General features: G+C 46.7%; 1 protein-coding gene across 2 annotated transcripts in view; it reads right to left on the reverse strand.

Moving 5' to 3' along the window:
* The window catches only part of Tgfbr2 (transforming growth factor beta receptor 2), a 96657-nt gene extending 73122 nt beyond the window's left edge, over nt 1–23535 (reverse strand). Inside the window, exons 1-2 of one of the 2 annotated variants that reach the window (XM_052723505.1) lie at nt 22984–23535; nt 2955–3029 (exon numbers count right to left, since the gene is read on the reverse strand). In XM_052723505.1, the coding sequence (XP_052579465.1) occupies nt 2955–3029; nt 22984–23077 (169 nt within the window). In that variant the 5' untranslated portion in view covers nt 23078–23535. The remainder of the gene's footprint in view (nt 1–2954; nt 3030–22983) is intronic. The other variant, XM_052723514.1, reaches the window with a different exon arrangement.
* Between the last annotated feature and the right edge of the window lie 911 nt (nt 23536–24446).

Genomic DNA, 24446 nt, shown 5'->3' on the forward strand with positions numbered 1-24446 from the left:
AGCCACATACATAAATAAATAAATTAAATACAAAAAATTTTTAAAACGAAAATGTGTCTTGAGGTCTGGGAATGTGGTTCAGCTGGTAGAGCTCTTGCCTACCATGTACAAAGCTCTGATTTTGATCCCCAGCATCCAAGAAACTGGTTGTGGGGGCAAGACTGTAATCCTAGCACCCAGTAGGCAAAGACAGGAGGAACAGTTGTTCAAGGTCATTCTTACCTACACAGAGAGTTCAAGGCCTACCTGGGCTTCTTGGAACCCTATGGTAATTTGAATGAACATGGCACCCATAAGGTCTGAATGTTTGGTTCCCAGTTGGTAGAACTATTTGGGAAAGATTAAGAGGTGTGGCCTTGTTGGAGGAGGTTTCAGGGGGTGGGTTAGATCTACTCTGCCTGGTGGTTATCTCAAGACATTAGCTCTCAGCTGCTACTCCAGAATCACACCTGCCTGCCTGTTGCCACACTACCTGCCATGATGGCCATGGACTCTACTACCTTCCTATTATTCAACAGAAAATGGTCCTTCAGTTCAGAGGTGACAGCCGTGAATGAACTTGTCATTCAGAAAAGGTGCAAGTTGACACAGATAGAACACAAACACAATGCATTTTAAGGCACTATATCCCTGCAATTTCATTCCCTTCCTTAGCCTTTGTGTGCTACCTTTATCCCAATCTGAAGAAGGGTCATTCTGAAATGTTCAAATTTAGGGTTTTGTTGTTCTTGTTCTTGTTCTTGTTACAACAAGAATCAGTATGTAAAAATACAGTTTTTAAGGATTACATAAAAAGGGTTATTCCAGAAGACTTAAAAACATGCAATCTTTTTAAAGAAGGAAGTACATAAAACATAACAGTGAAAAATCCCTAAGAATTTGAGGAAACTTTGCCAGTTCTAACATAAATCCACTAATCCAGTCATTACTTAATGAAGCTGGACCTTAGTGGAAAGTCTGCAGCAGGAAGGAGGATCACGAGGCCCCTCCAGCTCACTCCGACCACAGGAAACTCACCCTGCTGAGGACTAGTGGGACAGGGGAGAATGAAGCCACTGTCATCAGGGCTCGTTTAATTCATGTTTTGACCCAAATTAAACAAAATGTCATGACTCAACTTCTCCTTTTTTATAATAACGCTTCAGCCAAGCAATCTGTGGAAAATTGGGAGTGCCAATTAGCTCGGTAAACTGGCAGGCCACGCACTGTCTGCTAGCCAAAGTCATTCCTTTTCAAAAAGGATTTGTTTTATTACTATGGATGTGTGTGTGCAAGCACACAGGGAGGTCAGAAGATGCCATGAGATCCCCGAGAGCTGGTGGTTGTGAGCCACTGGACTTGGTGCTGGGAACTGAACTCAGGTCCTTGAACTGCAAGTGCTCTTAACCACTGAGCCATCTCCCCAGTCTCTCGGGTCATTCTTTATCCCGTGTCCTTTGGAAATGCCACAGCTGTACAGAAGCTGTGCTACCTTTCCAACTCCATCTTGTTTTCTATCCAAGCAATCTGATGACACATTGGGTGTCTCTCTTACTCCTGTCCTGACTCTGAAGCACCTTTCTTCTTCTTCAGACCTTTATTCAGAGACGCATGATTAAGCAGCTCTGGGAAGGGCACACAAAGTTAATAACTGCCTTCTAGGTCCCCAGGGTAAAGACCTGCCCTTCTTATATAGAGATGCTTGTGTTCACTGATGTGTGGGCACCTGAAGCTCGGGAAAGGGGGAATCACAGAATGACAGCAACTAGCTGTCTGTTATGCTTTCATTCATTTATTTATTTATTTTGAGGCAGAGCTCCTGTAACTCAGGCTGCCTAGGTATTTGAACTTGAGCCCTTGACCCTTCTTTTCTCCATGACTCAAGTGCTGGGATTCTAGGATTGTCCCACCATTGCCAGCATGGCACACACAGCCATTTGTAAATGGCAACATGTGTTTCCTAGGAATGGTGATACAGCTGAAGAGGGCAGACTGTGGGAGCCTAAGTTACATTTTAAGTTTTAATTACTATGCCTTAGAGATCCATGAAACAAAAACGCCTTTTATCTGCAAGCCCCTTGCCCAAGGACAGATAGTTCCTGAAATGCTGGAGGCTCTTGCTGATAGGCAATAACAAGCCACATGTTTTCACTCCCCTAAAAAAGTTTGTTTGACCCATCTGCACTGGCTGTGCTTAATTACATGTGGGTGGGAGGTTCACAGGCAGGAAATACATCAGGATGTACACTTGCCCCTGATTGGACCTGATGGGAAATACTTAAGCCCCTGCAAACCGTGACTTGGGGCCATTTTCCTGGGAAACTGGGTATGGACCTGGCCAGAGCCCATCCACCTGGCCAGTATTTAATTAAAGCTTGCCTCCATTTGGCTTTAAATTGTGGCAGTGGTCTTATTCTCCGCCAGTAGGATTAACAAGACCACAAGCCCAGAAGAGAGACTGCTCCCACTAGCAACAGAGGAAAAACGGACACGTTGCACAGTGAATTCCATTGAGATTGGGGTGGAGAGGCAAAACCCTCAAAGAATTGTGATCTGAAAGAAGAAATTCTCCAGCGTTCTAACTTTCAAAGTGAGGACTAGGCTTTCCCCCACCTCATCCACAGTTTAGCTACTAGTATGTGAAAATATGATAGACATAAACATCTTTAAATTATGTGCACATGTGTATGTCTGTGAATTGATTTGTGCACATCAGTACAGTGCCCAAGGAGGCCAGAAGAGGGTGTTGAATCCTCTGGAGCTGGAATTATGCGCGACTGTGAGCTGCCCTATGTGCATGCTGGGAACTGAACTCAGGTCCTCTGTAAGAGCAACACGTGCTCTCAGCTGCTGAGTCAGTTCTCCAGTCCTAGATCACAGATTTTTATCTTAGACTTATGTATAAAGTAAGCAGTGAAAGAGCATAATAACTACAAACACTAGAAAGAGGAGAAGATAAATTCGCAATACGTTACAGCGGTTCAGTGGATGGATGGTCCTATTACAGCTTAGGTGGATGGGTGCATCTTTCTGGGCCTCCATTTCCACATCTGTAAAATGGGATGGAGAATTATACCCTCTCAGAGGGCAGTTTCTTGATTTAAAATGGCATGCAAGCAAACACATTTTTTAATTAACCAAGTGTTGTACTCATGCAGAAGATTAAGTATAGAATATCACAGCCAGGTATGGTCAATAGGGTGTCTTCAAACCTATCAGATTATAGTCCCCAAGCCTGGCTGCTGTTCTTTGCCCATTTCACTGAGAAAAAATTCAAGTTGGTTATCTGCCCTGCCTTCCTGGCACTGGTTTCCCACCACTAGAGAGGTGGGTAAATAACCACTTTGGCAATTTTTGTGTGTGTGGTGTTGAGAATTAAAGCTCAGGCCTCACAGACACTAGGCCGGCATCCCATTACTGAGCTATATTCCCACTCCTCACAAGGGTTTTCTTTTTAATATTCATCATTTCATTTTAATATTCATTTCTACCTATTCTACAGTGAAAGATATTTGATGTGTTCCTAGATTATATGGAACAAAGGGGGACATGGGCACTGAGACGACTCTTTTTGACAGTCAGCTTGGTTGGATTTAGACTAGTCAGGGAAACACAGCTCTGGGTGTGTGTGTGAGGGTGTGTGCAGAGAGATTTAACTGAAGAGGGAAGACCCACCCTGAATGAATAAGGTCCTATCTCACAGGCTGGGTCCTTGAACTGAATGAGAAAAGACAAGCAAAGAGCAGCATGCATGTATCTGCTTCCTGACTGTGGGTCAGTGAGACCAGCCGCCTTAGCTCTCACCGGCCCCCATGTCTTCTCCATCACCATCGACCGTAAACCCAACTGTATGTCGAAACTAGCCTTCCTTCCTTGAGTTGCTTCTGTCTCCAACATTTGTCACAGCAACGAGAAGAACAACCAAGAGAGGTGTGAAGTTCAGTAGAGTGGCCCAGTTACTCCAATGAAGTGCACACTGACCTCTGGGAATTTGGTCTAAGTTCTGCTTGGAACCAGTGTATGTCACCTGACCCCTCTAATCTCTCCATTTTCTTCTGACTTTAGAACTCTGCCATTCAGAGAGCACAAGAGCCAAGCAGTTGACACCCTGGCGATATCATAGTGAAGATTTACTAGAAATGACATTGTCAATGACAGTCGCCCAAGCTTCCCGAGGGCTGCCCGCAAAGCCCCTCCTGCAGCCTGCTACTGCACTGGTAACATAACAACTAAACTTGTATCAGAGGCTGCATATTGTTTTTCATTTCCCTTCCCAGAACTTGTAAAAGATGAACATCTGAAGAAATATTCAGAGAACAGAGATGTTTTGATTGGCAAAGCATGACTCACATAGATACTGAATACCTAGGCCAGTTGTTTTTTATATACAAAGAGTTGCAAGGGATGGGAAGATGACCCAGTTAATAAAGTGTCTGCATGTCAGCAAGATGACCTGAGCTCAGATTCACAGCAGTCAAATAAAAAGGCTGGGCATGGCAGTGCTTCTTTACAATCCCATCACTGGGAGGGTAGAGATAGGAGGATCCCTGGGGTTTGCTGACCAGCAAGTCTCACCTAATTGATGAGTTCCAAGTTCAGAGAGAGACTTTTTCTACAATAATAATAGTAATAGAGGAGAGAGTGAGCAATAGAAAGAGACATTCAACATTGACTTCTGGTCTCCTCATGCATTCTCTCTCTCTCTCTCTCTCTCTCTCTCTCTCTCTCTCTCTCTCTCTCTCTCTCTTTCTCTCTCTCTCTCTCACACACACACCACACACACACACAACACACTCATATACACACTCACTCTCTCACACACATAGATGAACAACATACACATACATGCAACACATACATATGTACACCAAAAGAAAAAGAGGATGTGGAAAGGGAAGTTGTTATTAAACATTGGCAGAGACAAAACAAATGGGACTTGGTTCATGGGAGCTAAAGTTATAGTTGTGATTCAAGAAGATAACATTGAACTGTTAAGAAACTGGATGCCAACAACTCAACTGTCACACGGGTGGCCCTGCTTATCTGATGGGTCACAAAACCAAGTCACGTACTGGTGGGATAGGGAAGGGTGCAGGGGGGGAGATTAGAGAGAGACGGAAAGAGGAAGTAGTCAGAACACATTATATGCATTGTGAAATTGTAAAATAACAAAAGTAATCATTATTAAAAAGAAACTGGGTGTCCTTTTGTGCCCTGGGGACTCTCCAGGCATCTCATTAGTAAGTGAGTGAGAGGTGACTCTCTTAGTTTGTGAAAATGCCTAGTAATGTCCAGAACAGTGTAAGTGATTATATGATGGCCACAAGCACCCTCGCCAAAACCATCATTAAAATCTTGAAAGACAAACGTTTTCAGCAGTTTAAAAAGCTAACCAACAGAGTGTCAAATTAAGAGTCTTGTCTCTCAACCATTTCTGAAAAGTGTCAGACTATTAAGACTAAGGATACAAACTTGTCTTTCCTTTCCTCTGACTTCACAGAGTGGGTAAAAGCTCAGGTGGTGCACACCTGCTGCTGTAGGATGGTCTTTCTGTGTGCTGTGAATATGTGTTGCTCTCATTGGTTGATAAATAAAGCTGCTTTGGCCAATAGTCAGGCAGAATAAGGTTAGGCAATATATTCAAACTAAAGAGGTAGATGAAGAAGGGCAGAGTCAGGGCAGATGCTGTGAATCGCCCAAGAAGCGAGATGTGAAAGAACAGGTAAGCCATGGGCCATGTGACGAAACAAGGATTAATAGAAATGGGTTAATGGAAATGTAAGAGCTAACTAGTAATGAGCCTGAGCTATTGGCCAAACATCTGTAAGTAATATTAAGTCTCTGAGTCAATTATTTGGGAAGTGGCTGCTGGGTATTTGGGAGTTGCTGGCTGGACAGAGAAACCTCCACCTACACACCTGTTGTTTGCTCTGAATATGGAGTGTCCCCCATAGGCTCATGTTTGAACACTGTATCTCCAGATGGTGGCGCTGTTTGGGGAGGTTGTGAAATCTTCCAGACCATAGCCACCTTAGCAGAATAAGTCACAGGGGGAAAGCCTTGCAGGTGGCAGCTGCTTTTGGCTCTGGCTTGAGCAGTCTGCCCCCTTGTCCTTTTGTCCATATCTTTTCAAGATGTGAACAAGTCCTGCTATAGGCTCCCTGCCAGAGTGGCCATGGCCTCTGTTCCATGCCTTCCTAATTACAACGGACCCAAACTAAAGGATCTATTTACTTTCAAGTTGCTTCTGTGTAGTACTTTTGTCACAGTGGTGAGAAAAACTAACTCACACAAAGCCTGAGGGATGTAATGATGTCAGTGGCTACTCCAGGCCTTCCTCAGAGAGGGACCATCACAGGGATGACCCAGATGGAACTGGGTGATGCTCTGCCTGCAGGCAGAGCAGGAAACACACAGGTCCTGGTGCCCAGGCTGCGTGTGCACTCGTGTTGCCTTATGGAGCTGAGAACACCGTGGTGGAAGAGAGGGTTAAGGGCTTCCCAGAACACCCTCCCGGCTTGTTCCTGTTAACCATGCATAGGACTAGGAGGCTTCATACTCAGTTGTTCTAAATGTGTCATTCTAACAGGGCTTTCCAGAAAGGGTCGCCTTTGTGGCAAGGACACTTGTACACTTTCAGACAGGAAATCTTCTAACTCCCTCTTCTTCCTCAACAGTTTCCCATCCCTTCTTCAACAATCCCAGTGGCAGAAGACAACACACAGTCCATACAAAGGAAGGTAGCAGGGGCCAGTATTTGTCCTAAACAATATGGCTATTGACTTTATGAGTTCCGTGAGCATCCAGAATCATATTGTCTGAAACGATGGACAAGAGAATAAATATGTCAAAGACAAATGCAATGTATGAAATAATAACAAGCCTTAAACACCCCCCCTCCACGCAGGGCAGCACCCTCAGACTCACAGAATGAAAGACTGGAGGTTACACTGTAGACAGCAACAGCGTGGATCATTCCAGACTCGCTCCAAGCCCGGAATGCTATGAAGCACACTGTAGCTATAGGTAGCAGAGCTCTGACAGTAATGGTTGATAACAAGAAGGCACATATTCTAGGCTCACAAGCCTGCTCCTTTGCCTTTGTAAGCAGTGAATTGAGAGTAGCAAGTAACACAGCACACAAATGAGCATGCGTACTGAGAACACTCGCTACGGAGTGGGGAGACTCAGACGTGGATAGCGGCTCCCTTGGAGAGTTTTCAGTCTAATCGTGAAGTGAGAAGGCGTACACCAAAGGTTGGTGAGTGGTCATGTGAATGAGCTTCCAAGAGAGGCAGTGAGCGAGAGGAAGATGGGCATTTAAATGAGCTCACAGGAGTTCAAATGTGGCCCAGGGGCTGGAGAGGTGGCTCAATGGTTAAGAAGAGCACTTGTTGCTCCTGCAGAGGGTCTGGGTTGGATTCCCAGCACCCACATGGTGGCTCACAACCATCAGTGACCTCCATGGACAACTCCCTGCGAGGATATGGAGACAGGCAGACATGTGAGGCTCTGGCCAGGCAGGCCAGTCTATTTGGCAAAATCAGGCCCTAGAGAAGAGATCTACAGAAGTTCAGTGAGATGCATAAACTTTGGGTCTGGCTAATCTCACTGAGTAATGCTTTTCATTTGAAAGTTCTTTTCAATAAAGTTTTAATTATTAAAAAAAAAGAGCTGATAGCATCTAAGAAATGATACCCGAAGTTGTCCAGTTGTTCTCTAGTGTGCCCAAGCGAAACGCACACACACACCCTCACACATACCAGGAAAACCCATGCACACACACATACATGTGTTCCCTCACATATACCATAGACACATCCCCAATCCCACACATGTACCCTCACACATACCGTGAATATACACACAAATGTATATCCTCATAGATATCATAAACGCACACCAAAAAATAATTAATTAGTTAAATAGGAGCCAGGGCATGAAGTATGCAATAGTAGAATGGGCTATGAGAGAGACCCGGTCCGATCCATGCATGTTCTCATGAAATGGATCTGCAAGGCACTGTCTAGTGTGTGCACCAGGCACACAGAAGAAGTGTCTGACCTCAATGGGGAAGGGAAGTCCTGTGGTCACCTCACACATGTGTACCCTCCCACATGCCTCACATATGTGTGAGGATTCAGGGAGAGAACCCACAGAAGGCTTGGCCAAGGGAGATTCAACTGACACAAATGTGTGTGGACTGATTAGAGACAATCAAGGGTGACGAAGGAGAAGCCCATGAGAAGAGTCTTCAGTGACAGACAGTTGGTGCTGTGGCCGCCCAGCTGGAGAGTAAAACTGAAAGCAAGCAGCCCTGCATTCACACCACCAGGTTTCTGCTGTAAACAAACGTCTCACTAAAGGGGTCCAGACACTAAGGAGCGCAAGTCAGTCTGATGAAGAGGTTGCGCTTTGATGCAACAGGAAGCAGCATGAGACACAGAAGGCAGTGGAAATGTTTTCTTCTTTTTTCCTCTATGCCAAGTACAGTTCAGATGGCAAAGGACTGAAAAAAAACGTGAGAAAACAATTGGAAAGGTCAGAAACTTAGTCTTGAGAACTGTGTGTTGTTACAGTATTACTTAGGGGTGTTAATCACTAACAGGAACTGAGAATTCTAGAAGATGAAAGTAGCCAGGGTTTAAAAACTGCCTTAGGATTCAGTAAACTGCAGAAGCCAGTCCGAGGGGGGACACTCAGAGCAGCTTAAAGTCAATGCCCAGCGTTGGGAAAAGTCTAGTGGGTCCTTTCTGAGCTTCAGCAAATTGAGTTCCTCAAAACAAAAGAGGAAGATTGGACAAGGATGGGGGATGGGCTGCTGAGAGGGCCCAGTGGGTGAAGGTGCTCGCCCGCCACGCCACCAAGCCTGAAGACCTGAGTTTGGTCCCTGGGGCCCACATGGTAGGAGAGAACTCACTCTCATGAGTGTTCTCTCCCCTCCACATGCTCTCCATGACAGGCCTCTTCTCTCCCCCATGTGCAAGCAAAATAAATAAATAATAAACATGTAAAGAGAAGATACTTATTATACAAATTGTGTAAAAAAAAATTTCAAAAGTAACAACATTGAGAGATTGAGGAGAACCCCCCAAATAACTGTCATGAATGTGTTAATTTGTTGGGCATGCACATACTTGGCACTGAGCATGGAGGACGAAGCCACACATTTTAAGGGATGCAGTGGTACAAAGAGCCCAGGGATTAAAGCCTGCATGTGTCAAGGCAGACTTTGATGGAGACATGACTAATGGTGTGTGTTTCACAGAGAATCAGATCCTTGGGTGAGATGGGCATTGGTGGCTGAAAAGCTTAGGGAGGTTGCCGTGACGGAAACTGCCTTGGTTGACTGGCGGCTAGCCAGAGCACAGTCCCCTGCCAAAGCTTAGTGTGCTGGGTACAAGCTTTGTGACACAAGATGTTGGTGACACTGGGGCAGCTCCCCTGAGAATCCTCCCATTCCTGAGTGGCAGATCCAGCCTGTGGGGACCCACTGAAATCATAGCAGAGAAGTAGACCCTTCTTGGTAAATGCTTTTTGGGGGTCCTGACAAATGCAAACTCCGAGGCTGTAGGTGTGGGGGAAGGGCTCAAGGTTCCCAGGGACGCCACTCTGCTGGACTGCAAGAAACAGTGAGTATCAGAAAAATCTTTAGTTGCCACCAGCAATAAGAAACAGACACCTACTATGTTCAATGCCGAAGCCCTGGGGCTCGAGATTGGGGCTCTTGACCCATGAATTCATGGGAGGGAGGAGGCTGCGGGAGGATGGAGAACAAGCAAGGCCACAGCTGGAGGGGACAGGGAAACGGGACTGCACACAGACTGGCCCTGCCCTCCAGAAGGGAAAAGCAGGTCGTGAGAATGGCCCTGTGAATGATGACCACAGAAGTTTTTCTAACAATGGTCCTGATAAAAATAAGAGTGCCCAGCATGGGCTGAGAGATTCGTCCTCCATCTAGAACCACATAACTTTAGAGATTCCTGACTGCCAGTCAAAGGTTGTGGTTCACTTTTCCTTTGTATGTATTTTTGCAAAGCAGATGATATCAAAATGACCATTTCCTCCAAGCATTATATAGGTTCTAGAGAATAAAACATGAACACGATATGTGGTCAAGTGAGAGTCCTATATTTGGAGGTGAAAGATGGCTATGTGGATAAAGTACTTCCCTCAAAAATGTGAGGACCTGAGTTGTATCTCAGCTCCATATAAAACACTGGACAAGGTGGTATGCATTTACGTTTCTTTTGTTATTTGTTCATTTTTTAATGCTTCCTTCTTTTATCAAATATATATTTTGATTAATTCGTTGACAATGTATTCTGATCACATTGACCCCAACTCTTCTCCTTAACTCCTCCCATATCTACCCCTCCTCCTTATACCCCAACTTCACGCTCTCTTTTTAACAAAATTATTTTCATAACCCATCAACTCCAATTGATGTTCTCCATATACATCTGGGCATGGGGCCATCCACTGGAGTGTGGCTGAACTACCAGGAGCCACACCCTTAAAGAAAATGGACCCTCTCTACCCCCAGAAACCGTTAGATGGCACACATTTATAATACAACACTGCAGAGGTAGAGACTGGGGGATGCCTGGCACTCACTGGCCAACCAGGCTAGTGAGAGACCCTGTCTCAAAAACACAAGGTGGATGGATGGTTCCTGCAGAATGAAAGCCAAGGTTGTCCCCTGCCTTCACAGACATGTACATGTGCACCTGCACACAGATTCTTTCCCTCTCCCTCTCCCTCTCCCTCTCCCTCTCCCTCTCCCTCTCCCTCTCCCTCTCCCTCTCTCTCTCTCTCTCTCTCTCTCTCTCTCTCTCTCTCTCTCTCTCTCTCTCTCTCTCTCTCTCTCTCACACACACACACACACATACACACATCCATACCCTGTGCCTAACAAGTGTCTGCAAACTAAACAGAAACAAAATTACAGGTCTCAGTATCTCCTCCCTGCCTAAAACAGCAGTCTAGAAGCTGCCAGGCCATGGCACTGTCTGTCTTCTCTAAGAGTACATTAAGGAAAGTGATGGACCAGTCTCTGAAGGGCAACAGAACACTAATTATACCCACACACATTCCCTTTCCTACCCAAGGCACATAGACACTCCTTGGGTCTTCTTCTTCAGGATAAAGTGAAGTCCTTCTTGATTTTTCTACCATGGGAAAAACCTTCTTGGACATTTTATCCACTCAAGGGAAGATCAGAAGCAAACATTGTAGCTCACCGAAGAGAATGACATTCCCACCAAACCAAGTGAGGCTGCCTTGAGTCAGGCCTGAGTTCCAGCTGAAGCGAACCCACAGTTTCCACAGTCTGTCACTCACACACCCTCAGCAGGGGTTCTTAAAATAACCCTGGTAATACATTTTTACATTTTTCCTTAATAATTGCACATTTAAAACTCCAGGGAAATGGTGGGTCGGACCTGTGAGGATTTGGGTAGTTTTATATTTGGATTAGTTCAGGATTTAATACATGTTTTCTAAGTCAGCTTTGCTAAATTTCTCCATTAATAAAGAATTACGTGTTTCAGAGGGCTGGGGAGGTAGCCCGGTGGGTGATGCACACAGGCAGAAGGACCTGAGTTTGGGTCCCCAGAAGCAGTATAGAAAGGCAGGCATGGGGGATGGAGAGATGGCTCAGCAATTAAGAGCCTGTACCATTTTTGGAGAGGACCTGAGTTTGATTCCCGTTGTTGGGCAGATCACAGTTGTCTGTAATACCAACTCTGTGGGGATCTGATGCTTCCGGCCTCATGGGTACCCGCACTCACATGCACACACCCACACACCTACACGTAACTAAAAATAATAAAAGTGAATCTTTTTTTAAAAAGCCAGGCATAGTGAAGACTTGTAATTTCAGTACAGGGGAGGTAAAGAGAGGCTCCCTGGACCTAGGCCAAATTGGCAATTTCCAAGTCGATTAAAGAGTTTGTCTAAAAAAAAAAAACTGTTGGGCAAGGGAGATGGCCCAGCAGATGGAAAGTATTTACCTAGCAAGCCTGGGGCCTGAGTTCCAGGAACCTCTGTGGTGCAGCAGTAAAAGCAAGAGAGACTGTCCCACAGCACAGGTGGAAGGAGAGAACTGACTCCTAGGTTTGCCTCTAACCACCACATATGCACTGTGATAGGCGTGCACCTGTTCCCCACTCCCTGGCACGTGTGTGCATATGCGCACACTCCACACACACACACATACACACACACACACACACACACACACACACACACACACACGAAAAGAAAGGGAAAGAAAAGAAAAAAAAGCAGAAAATCTCTTCTAGTCCAATTCTCATCACAAATAATTAAAAACAAGCCTCAGTGAAGCCAACACTTAGCGGGTCCGCCCGCACACCTTCCTGGGCCTGGTGCCTCAGTCCCCACCTGCTGTCTGTCCCTCTGATCTCAAAATAAGGGTCAGTTCTGGGTTACCTCTCATTTAAGATCAAGGTCTTGTGGTAATTACACATTTCCAACTTGGTTTCTCCTTGGCACAGGACTGGAAAGTGAGGCAAGTGATGAAGGGTTTTAGCTGAACCCGAGGGGGGAGGTGAGGAGAAGGCTTTTGTTTGCTGATGCCATAGTGCAGACTCCAGTATGTGTGCAGTAGGGGGATGGAGGGGGGCATTCTTAACTCTATCTCCTAAGCCAGTGAGTGAACAATACCATTAGGCATAGCTTCAAGTCTTGAGGAAGGTGATGTTTATACATTTTAGAGACACTCTGTTGAGAAACTAATACATGATTAAGAATAGAAATTTGGCTGTGAGAGTGAATATTTATTTAGAATTATTAGCATGGTGTTATACAAATTACAAGTGCCACAAATAGAAATCTTTATAAAAATATTTTTGTCCACTAGTGACTCAACAAACTTCTCAATATTTTTCCTATATTTTGTGCATGTTTTTTGATCATCTTACCCGATGATCTTGTAATATCTTCTATTGTAAGAAAAAATAAGTCTTCCATCCTTCCTCTAAGACCCAAATGAGAATTTACCATTTATTATCTTTTCAAAATTAATTTTACTTTATGTGCATGCATGTGTGTCTGTGCGGGTATGCTCATGTGAATGAAGAACCTGTGGAAGCCAGAAGAGGGCGTCAGGTTTCCCTGGAGCTGGAGTTACTTGTTAGCTGTCAAAAGTGTGTCCTGGGAACTCTTCCTTTGGGAGAGCAGTCCTGGAGCCATGTCTCTAACCCCTTGATTATTTATTCCTTAATAATTCATAAAATTGTCTTTCCATTTCATAATTCATTGTAGGTAATACCATATAAATATTTTGGTTTGCCTCCAGACTTGGGAAAACAAAACCTTTGCAAGGTTTCTTAATTATTGTTTGCATTGATGATACTTGTTAGCCACAGTGCCAGACCAGGAGCTGGGCTTCTACCAGGCAAGAGACATGAATTTAACTTTACAATGCTTCATGGCAAATCCTGCTGGGTTTACCTTGTGTACCCTCAACTACTCACGACAGCCTTGCCCTTCCCCAGTCCTTCCCAATCCAGCACCCATCGCACTAAAGCTACCCAGTGTTCCTGGTGTGTAACTCCTCCAGGATCCAGCTAGAGCTCAGCATTTACAGTGCCGGGTGCATGTTCACCTTAAGGCCATCTGTCAGGCGTGACACACATGGTACATGGATCAGGCATTATTTTATTTCAATAAGGAAATGAAACAAGATACTATATTTTAAATGCTGATGCAGTAGAAACATATTGAAGACATGGTTATTTCTCTTAATTCTTACGGGTAGAAAACTGCTAGTATCCACTGAGTCCATCTAGAGTCAGTATGCCATAAGAACTGTGGGTTCAGATCCCCAAACCAAATCCTCTAACAGACTTACTACATGTGCTAGCTAGTTTTTATGTCAATGAAACACAAGCTGAAGTCATTTGGAAAGAGGTGGCCTCAACTGAGAAAATGCCTCCACCAGACTGTCCTGCGGCAAGCCTGGGGTGCATTTTCTTGATTGGGGATTGATGTGGGAGGGTCCAGTTCACTGTGGGGGTGCCATCCCTGGGCAAGTAGTCCTGGGTTCTATAAGGAAGAAGGCTGAGCAGCTATGAGGAACAAGCTAATGAGCAGCACTCCTCCATGGCCTCTGCATCAGCTCCTGTCCCCAGGTTCCTAAGAGCCTTGAGTTCCTGCCCTGACTTCCCTCAGTGATGAACTGTGACAGGAAGGTATTAGCAAAATAAACCCTTTCCTCTGCACATTGCTTATGGTCACGGTGTTTATCACAGCAATGGAAACCTAACTAAGAGACTATAATTGCAAAGTGCCTTGAGTATTCCCTAACACACAGGGAGATCTCAGCATGTTCCAGTCCATAGGATGAGCTCAGAGAGCTCCTGCCATGGTTAGTAACTGTGTCCACAAAGATTCCAGATCCTTCTATTACCAGGTGCACAGAACAACTGCATCTCTCTGTGTGGAAGAAGGCCACAGAGCTTGGGGGTGAAGGAAGGCATTAGTGAGTGACCCTCCTCAGAAGGAGTCCATCTTTCTAAACAGTTTAGATCTTTACTCAATGAAGAGCCACTGTGGCATCTGTTGAAAATACGGACCACCCCTTGCTTTCCTCCGGACCTGTGTGTGTTCAGCCAAACCTGCAGTTCTTCAAGCAGCCTGCTTTTATCAGTCCTGTGGCTTGGAGCAGCTGAAAGGGTTTTACTTTTCTAAACTGTCCTAAGATCCCCAGTTTTAAAGAATGCTTGAGAAGCAATGGATTGCTCAAATGAAATACTCATAATACAGAAAAACACATTTGCCCTGTGCTAATCATCTCCGTATGGGGGGAGATGAAACCAAGACGCTGCAAACTCTGGAAGCTGCTGCAGCAGAACAAGCCCAGTGGACGAGCCCTCATTCCTGCCACAACACTGTGACTGTGCGAGCCCAGTTTTCCTCACCCTAGAAGACAGCCAGGGTCCTGGATTTCATTAACAGGCATGTTCTCTTCTCAAGGAAAACAGGATGCAGCGAGCAGATGTAACATTTGCCCAATTCTTCTGCAGGGGAATATGGCCATGCCAAGCCCACCCAGACACTAGAAGGCCCAGGATTAGAATGCCATGGACCAAAATGGGTAAAATCACAAACCAAACCAATGTACTGCTGAACCAAACGAATCATAACCTTGTACCTTGACTGACAAATAGAACTCCCTAATGTTTGGAGGGCCTAGTTGAACTTTAGAAGTGCTTCCTTGCTCAAAGACTTTCCCTGGAAATGGGAGCCCTGGTTGACATCTTGTCTTCCTCTCCGTGGCCTGCTCCATCATGAGGAGATGGAGACATGGCTCAATAGTTAGAACATGGGCTGCTACTGCACAGGACCCAAGTATATGGTTCTCAGAACCTACATTAGGCAGCTCACAACCACACATGACTCCAGCTCCAGGGCATCTGACACCCTCTTCTGGCCTTCGCAGGCACCCACATGCACACGTGCATACTAGCATGCAGATGTACACATAAATAAAAATAAACTTTTAAAAGCAAGACATTGAGATAAACAACTATGTCTTCTAATGAGTTCTCTCCCTCCTCCTTCTCCCCCCTCCACCCTCACTTCATTTCTTACCCCTCTAAAGTATAAGATGTCCAAACAGAGGCCAGGAAGGCCTTCACAAAATGACCCGAGCATTCTTGCAGGGTGCAGATGTAGGTTTGGGGAAAAGAAGTTTGGCAATCCAGATAACCCAAAACATGATCCTAAAGGAGCAGAGCAAGGGTCAGAAAGCTGAAGAGTGTCCCTCTCCCAGGGATGGCCTGAGGACATGGGTTCCTTTTGCTCATGCACCAAGCTCATATTTTAATTGCAATGCTGAAAGAATTTGAAAGAAAATACTCCATCAGATAAGAGAGGGCGAGCCTGCATGCCTGACCTTTCCCAGGTAGTATCTCACCAATCACAAGTTCTTGCCTTGCAGCTAATTCCTTCTGATGGTTTACAGCTCCAGCACTTGGAACAGCACACACAGATGCCAGGTCCCCCTCAAGAACCTAGGCAGGAGGCCAGAGGCTGACTGAGTCAACAGCAGCCCAGGGGACAGTTACTCTATGGGGGGCATCTGGATGCTCACTTGGTAGAGTGCTAGCTTAGAGTCACAAAGCCCTGGATTCTATCCCAAGACCACATAAACCGAGAGTATAATATACAGCATGACTGTAATCTCAGTTATTAGAGGCAGGACGATCAGGAGTTCAAGGTCAACCTTAGCTGCATAGTGAATCGGAGGACTGTCTGGGCTTCAAGAGACCTTGACTCAAGAGAAGGAGGAGGAGAAGGGGGCGAAGGAGTACCTAGGTCAAACAAGTTACATCAAGCTGCTATGTAAAAGAGAATCTTACCCAGCTATAGGCTTTCAGTGAGCTGGACCTCCAAAGTCAATGTTTCCATCTTCATTAAGTCAGGTCAAATCTATTCTGCTTTTGATCAGTAGCAGCTGTTTGAGCCCTGGGCCTATCTGGTGGTCCTATATGCTTGGAACTTGAATTTTACAATTAATTTTATTGAACATGATGCAACTGAGTTGCTACGGATATCAAAGCCCCGGTTACCCTGGTTCTCACTACCATGATGCCACCGTCAGGCCAGGAACAGTAAAGTATCCATGTGCCAAACACTGTTCCTGTTTTGATTTTCTGTGGTTCAAAGATCATCAAGAGATACAATGCATATTTCCATGAAAAACGTCCTTCTACCAACAGTGCTATGTACAATGGATATGCATAAGGAGAAGTACAAAATGAAATAAAAAAAAAAAAGATGGCAGGTCACAAAAGCATGTGAACCAATCAGGAGCGACACACTGAGGGTATCTGAGGTGGGAAGGTTCCCCTGCTCTCAAATATGACATCTCTTTGGCCCTACCATCTTCTCTACCAAGACCCACTTACACACACACACACACACACACACACACACACACACACACACACGTTAAATGAATATGAGTAGCCTTCATTTATAAAACGGAGAATTGTAAGAATTATCTTTGGTCTCTTCCTATGATGAAATGAAATAAGTAATGTCACCCATCTTTCTAACTGTTCTTCAAGGTGAGCCCAGGTGTCTATGTAGCTTTCTAAATGCCTCAGAGCACCCCACACAGAAACACAGTGATCAATCGCCCTCTGCCCCGTCAGAGGCCGCCAGCGCCTGTGGGAGGGAGGAGGAAGGACAAAATAGGCCAGGGACACTGTGCTGCTACTGCTCATCTATCTGCTCGGCTGGTTCCGAAAACCATGAATCAGCCATCCAAAGATCCATAAGAGCTGGAGCAGGGAACCCAGCCAGGTGTTAGGGTAAACTTTTATGCAGCACTTGGCTGAATAGGCCGAGGTGGGGCCAGGAAGTACCGTCCCATGCAGCCTATTTTGAAGTGCCTTAGTGGTTTGCATCTGACCTAAATAATCCCGAGGATGCTCTGTGATAGACAGCTGGTGTTGGGGGAAAATACTTCCCTTAGATACAGTGCTCAGACCCCAAAACACGAAGACTGGGTGGAAAAATAAATGTAAAAGTTCAATTCAAGATGGGCTCACGCCTGTAATGGCAGTATGTGAGAGGCTGAGACAGGAGGATTGCTATGAGTGTGAGATCAGCCTAGGCTATAAAGCAAATTCCAAGCCAACCTAGGCCACAGTTTAACCTTGTCTCAAAAACAAGCAAACGAACAGCACCCCAAAACGACAAAACCTGAATTTAAATTCAGCATTATATTTTGCAATTAATGTCTCCTTTCTACAATCTTTTAGAGAAAAAAAGAGAGAGAGAAAGAAAGAGAGAGAATCTGGCACTCACAGGATATTTTATAGGTGAAAACTTTTCTAAAGTGTCATGGTTTTGAAGCCTCTATACCAGTTTAAGACTATGTCAGAAGTCAAAACATCTTCTTCTATCTTTGGTCAGAATATAGGAACCAATGATATAGCAAAGAAGCAGCCAGGCTGAGCCTGGAGCCAGCCGGGGCCTGGCTGTTAAGGGCTGAAGGGGAAAGCAATGCGGGCCAAGGGCTGCTTTGCCCCAGGGGACTTTGGGCTGATTGGGGTGACTTCGTGAGACCCTGCGACAAAATACCAACTCTAGAGAGAGACAGAATCTGCACAAAGCTCTGGGTTCAATCGCAGGTGCTGCAAAACCAGACCCAAAGCCTCATTGATCAGATGCTCTCACCATTCAAGACCAAACCCAACACACAGGGACTGCCTGGGTGGTAAAGGCTTTGCCCCAGTCACACTTCCCCAGCAGGATGAAGGAGGGCTCAGCTCAGCCCTTCCTGAAATCAGCCAGCGATGTGTCAGCCTGGGGGGGGGGGGGGGGGGGAGATAGGTCTCTGAGTGACAGACTTTGCTTGCTTTTGAGGGGCTGCAAGGCTCAATGGACTAGGAAATCACTCAAAGATGACTGTTAGGAGCAGAGAGAGAGAGTGGAGGAGGGGGCAACTTGACCAACTGGCACATTCGAAGCAGGGTTCCTTATGAGGCCCAAGCTAGGTCTTTAAAGATGAGAAAAAGTGGTCAGTAGAGAGACATAGCAGAGATGAATGGAGGAACAACCACCTAAATTGAGGCCTGGCATGTTCTAGGCTTTGGTAGGATGCAAAGTCAGATGGAAGGGGGTCAGTGAAGTCTTTGCCAAGTGTAACTGAAGAGTTAATAATGACCAGAGCCATCTGTAGGGCACGAACATGGGGCTGAGCACTTGAAAGTACTGTTTTATTCCATCCTACCTCAAGTCTACCATCCCAGTTTTACAAGGTGAGTGCTGGGGACTCACAGGCTGCATGGCCAGTGAGGGAGAGGCAGGATTGGAACTCCAGAAAACCTGATCGGCAGTGTGTGTGCCCTCACTCTACTACCTCCAGCCCTCCAACAGAAAGTCAGGCTAGACACACTTGGTCCAGCTTGTGAAAGCGGAATGAGTGAGGACTGCTGTTCTTCTAGGGTTGGTCTGTACCCAGACAGACAGTGAAGGAAGAACACGGCAATGAGAACCACATGCAGAGGCTCTCAGAAGCAACTATCCAGTGTGCACACCCTCCCGGTGCATTCGGCAGAACATGAGGGATGGGGGTATGGGGACCAGAAAGCCAAACAGGACACGACAATGCTTTAAGTCCTTGACGTGCCCCGTGCTGTCTGTGACATAAAGCTGGCTTGAGCTCAAAGAAAGAGAGTGAGTAAGAATGGGTCTGTCTCACTCATTTGTGGTAGAGTCCTCTGGGCCTTAACATCCCTCTAGAACCGTGGTTCTCAACCTTCCTAATGCTGAGACCACTTAATACAGTTCCGCATGTTGTGGTGACCCCCAACCATAAAAATTATTTCCTTGCTGCTTCATAACTGTAATTTTGCTACTGTTATGAATAGTAAAGTAAATCTCTGTGTTTTCTGATGGCCTTAGGCGACCCCTGTGAAAGGGTTGGTCACAACCCACTGCTTGAGAACTGCTGCCTTAGAAGGAGATATTCAATAAATACTGTGGAGAAGGAAGAATAATAAGGCACTTTGGAAGATAACAGTAATGAGGTGCCATTAATGTTAAGGAAACAGAGCCTTTCCCAAGGGCTGGGGAGCTTGTTCAGCTGTTAAGAGCACGTACTTGTGTTGCAGAGAATCTGAATTCCACTCCCAACATCTACATTGGAAGGCTCACAACCACCTGTAACTCCAGCTCCAGGGGATCCAACACCTTCTGGTCATCGTGAGCACTTGCATTAAGTGAACTCTCACGTCTATACCCACAGCGGCCTCACAGTCACATATGATCAAATAAATAAAACCGAATTTTAAAATAAAAATTCACAAATGTAAAGAAAACTGTAAAGAAGGCAGGTTGACGACAGGAGAAGAAACGGACGTGAATGTCCCAGAAGACCTACAGAGGGGTGGGCATTTAATGAGGAGTCCTCAGTGTGGGGCACTAAGTCAAAACAGAGGCACCACATTAAAGTCACTTGGTAAAAATAAGATGTCATCAGAGGAAGTGTCCTGGAGGTGAAAATGCACCTTATGGGATATGGGGGGCTGCGCAGAGGGGGCGGGGGTAGCTGTGGAGTAGGCCCAAAGATTAAACTTCAGGACTAAAAGATTTCTGGTCCCTGGCCTGGACAAGGTGAGTTAGTCCTTAAAGAGCTGGCAGAGACCAGTGATCCTTGAGACACTGGGACCAAGGTTTAGTCCTCTGTGAGGACCCTTCTGTAGACACCTAAAAAATAAAAACCATATTTTTTGAGGTCTGAAGCTTCCCAGGTCTGACGTGTCCAGAGTTCGTTTTCCTCTAAAAGTCATTTCTGATTTTTGAGCATTTACAAGTGTGAATGTAATACATCAAAAACAAACATTTTAATTTTTTGAGGCCTGCAGGAGGGCTCAGCCAGTAAAGGTGTTTTCAGCCAAGCTCCAAGATCTGAGTTTTTGGGTCTCACATGGTAGAGGGGGAGAACCAACTCCCGACGTTGTCCTCTGACTTCTCTAACACAAGAGCAGTCATACACACACACACACACAATAATATTTTTAAATTAAAATTTGTCTGTTTCGTGGCTTATAAAGCCCTTGTCAGGCAAGTGTGGGGACCTTAGTTCAGATCCCCAGCACCTACCTAAACAGCCAGGAGGATGGTCAGCTGCAGTGCCAGCACCCAGGAGGCAGAAACAGAGGGTCCCCAAGGCAAGCTGGTGAGCAGGACAAACCAACACAGTGCACTCTGGGTTCAGCTAGAGGCCCTGCACCATCACAGAAACCTGCCTCGGTGAATGAAGTGGAGCCATTGAAGAAGTCACCTGATGTCAACCCTTGGCCCCCACACCCATGAGCACCCAAGTGCATGCATGCTCAGTCAATTCCAGTACTCATGTATAGCACCCACAGATACACACAAGAAAAAAAAAATGATTATATATACCTTGTGCTGAAATCGCTTGCTCACATGGCAGGCTGGTAAGCATAAGATGAGTTTTATTTTTCTCTTTAAAGGACTTACTAAGACTTTGTAAACAATTTCTCATTCCTTCACATATTATTTTGCATCAAGTTATCTTGAAAACGGTTCTCACAATTTGCCACTTATGTCAGAGAAATCCCGACACCCTTCCCTTGTGTGGAAAATGAAAAGACAAGTGGAATTCCATGCAGCCTTTCTCTGGGAGCTAGCTGCCATCCAACTCTAAACGTCTCTGAAAACTTTGACCACATGGGTACAACTCAAAATGAATTGTCCAAACATTCTGGAATGGCGATTCCATAGAAATGTGAAAAGTCTCAGTTGTATAAAACTACTTTAAAGCCCAAATTAAAAAGACCCAGCAGGCCGGTCAGCTAATTGTTTAAAACTGTGTGTGTAAATGACTCATGAGCTACAGAGCCTGGAATTCGAAAATCACAAACCTTAATCTTGTAAACAAAACTTCAACTGGGGCCTCTTGAGTTTTGTCCTTTCCCAGTCTAAAGCAAATGTTTTACGTACACAGAAAAAGAGGGTTGACATGTCTGATGGTCATCAGCTAAATCCAGCGGGTTTTCTTTTCGTTTCTTTTTAAAATTTTTCGTACTTATGTGTGTTGGGGGAGGGTCTATGTGCATGTGTGGGTGGGGGATAGAGGAGGATACGAGGTGTTCCTCTTTGTCGCTCTCCGCACGATTCCCTTGAGTCAGGGTTTCTCACCCAACCTAGAGCCAGATTGGCATCCATCAATTTCCAAAGGGCCTCCAGGCTTCTCCCACTACCACCGGGGTGGCAAGGAACCACGCCCAACTTTGTATATGGATGCTGGGGATTTGAACTCAGCTCCTCAAGCTTGCACAGCAAATGTTCTTATCCAGGGAGCCGAGTCTCCAATCACCCATGTCAGTTTTTAAGAGGCTAGGGTAACATCAGAGGCTGCAGCTTAATGGAGACTGAGCAAAACTCAAGCAGAGTTGAAGAAACTGTAGTGTAGAGTTAAAACCCTGTTAGGATGTTTGCTGCTGTGCTTTGTCTGAACCGCTCCACTGCTGTGATCCTTAACTCCTAGAATCGCCTCACCTGTGACCCTGGCCATCTCCTAGTCACCCAAAACACCAGAGAAGGGCATGGAAAGCCAATGATGAAAAGAGTGCAAACTTAAACAAACGGAACCACAGAGATATACAAAGGTACAGGGGCCCAGAGTCACGTGACTTACTCAAATAGTAGCACTGACCACAAATAGCTGCAACAACTCTAACTTTTGAGTTAAAATGTCAGCGATTCTGCACTTCCCAGGCAAGTCCTTAGGAAGGAGTCCTGGTTCCTGCTTTTCTGCCACAACTGCCACCCTGCTATGGGACCTGGTGGGCATCCTAAGTTGGGTGTTTCTACTGAATGGCAACTGCTGAGATCTTTAACTCCAGGCACGACTCTGGAGTCCAGCACTAAGTAGGCACGCAGTAAATAATTCTCAGCCGTCAAGCTGACCACCTTCATTGGGTCCCCATCCCAGCAGGCAGGCCAGCGGGGATAGATGACAGCCCTTGGAGAGCAGTTCTTTTCTCAAACTTGTATCCAGTGAGTCCGGGCCCAGAATCTCTCCCGAGGTGGTAGAATTGGGGACCGAGAGTCTGGTTCAGTCGGGGTGTCTAGGACAGTACGCGGCCCAGGTGTGCAACAGCTGGGCGGCCAGTCCCCTGCCGCGACTCCTCCAAGCCCCAACTTCTTAAACTTCCCTTTCCGGGGGGTGCAGGCCCCTCGCGGCCGCCCTAGCCTTTCGTGCGCGCACAAAGGGGTCAAGAGCGTCCCCAAGTCTCCCGCAAGTGAACTGTCCTCCTTCGCGAGAGGTCTTCCCCGGATCCCCGCCGCTGGGAGGACTCGGGCCGCTACAAACTTCCCGTTTCCGCCTTCTCGCCGGACCCGCGGCCGACTGTCAATCCCTGCCTTGGGGGTTGGAGGAGGAGCGGGGAGCCCTAGTGGACCCCCAGCGTCGCGCCACGGTCACTCACTCACCCGACTTGGGAACGTGCGGCGGGATCGTGCTGGCGATGCGCGTCCACAGGACGATGTGCAGCGGCCACAGGCCCCGGAGCAGCCCCCGACCCATGGTAGCCCCCGTCGCTCGTCATAGACCGGCCCCTGGGGCGCCGCGAACCGAGCCTCGGGGACCCCGGGCTGCGCCTTTACTCCTCGTCTTCTCAGGGTGCCTGGGCCGCCCTGAGCGCGCCGGACAGAGGTGCGGGCCAGATGTGGCCGGCGATCCGGGGAGCTTGGAGGCCCGGAGGAGGCCCCCGGCGGCCGAGGAGAGCTGCGCAGAAGGCTGGGGCTCCGTCCCCCAGGCGAGCGTGTGCGCGCGCGGGGGGTGTCGTCGGTCGGTGCGCGCGAGTGACTCACTCATCAACTTTACCCGGGCGCCGGGAGGGAAACAGGAAACTCCTCGCCAACAGCTGGGCAGGACCTCTCGCCGCCGGAGAGCCTTCCAGCTCCAGCCTTCTCTAGCTTCCAGCCCTTGCCTTCCTCCTGCCGCCAATCAAGGCCCCTGAGAGGACTCTGCAAACTTTCAGCTGCCCCCTTGCAGCTCTCCCACTACACCCCCACCCCCTCGCCCCGAAGTCCCGGCTCCAAGTTCAAACTCAGAAGTGACTAAGCGCACGTTTCGCAAAGCCAGCTAGAAAGTGCTTATACATACCACTTTCCTTGATACCCCACCAAGCACCCCCCACGCCTTCTAGGCATTGCTCCCAGGGCCTTCATAATTTCGTTGAGAACCAGGAGGGAGTTCGGAAGTGTAGCTCCAGACCCCCAAACACATTGTTTTCCCTAATAAAATAACGGTAAGCACTGCTTCACGAGAGCTTGGTTTCAGTTTTATGTGCAAGCAGGCGTGATCACGTTGTAAAGGACTGTATTCTCACTATGAGGCAAAAATCCAGGGGTTTGTCTCAGACTTTTATGTGCGTATTAGTCATTTTGGGCTGTGAATTCAGCTAAAATGCAGCAGGTTCTGGTTCAGTAGGTCTGGGCCGGGAGTGTCTGCATTTTTAATGAGCACCTGGGTAGAGCCTCCCATTGGAAGGACCATTTCCTGGGCGTGGTCTGCTAGAAGAAGCCAAATAGTCACCCATGTGATCGCGGTGGGGATATTTTCAGGACGTTGCCTGTAAGGCCAGAACCTTAGGAATAAAAGCGTCTTTGGTGGTGGGGTCTGCTTCCTGCAGTCCAGTGATTGCTCTTCGATCATTGAGCGAGGGAAGAAAATATCCGACTGAAGGTAGAAAGGCTGTGGGGAAGACATCCTTCAACATCCTTCAAGTTTCCCTTCTTCCTGGGGTGACCACGTTTTCCACAGACAACCCCTGCTTCACCCGGGCTCTGCGTGTGCACTGTGTGCATGTGTGTGTGGGGCACGTGGAGGCCAGAGGTCCACCCACATCCGGTGTCTGTTTCAATCATGTCACCTGGTTTATTTTTAAAGG

The sequence above is a fragment of the Peromyscus californicus genome, unplaced genomic scaffold (genome assembly GCF_007827085.1).
Source record: "Peromyscus californicus insignis strain IS unplaced genomic scaffold, ASM782708v3 Scaffold_11__1_contigs__length_118956290, whole genome shotgun sequence".
Lineage (NCBI taxonomy): Eukaryota > Metazoa > Chordata > Mammalia > Rodentia > Cricetidae > Peromyscus > Peromyscus californicus.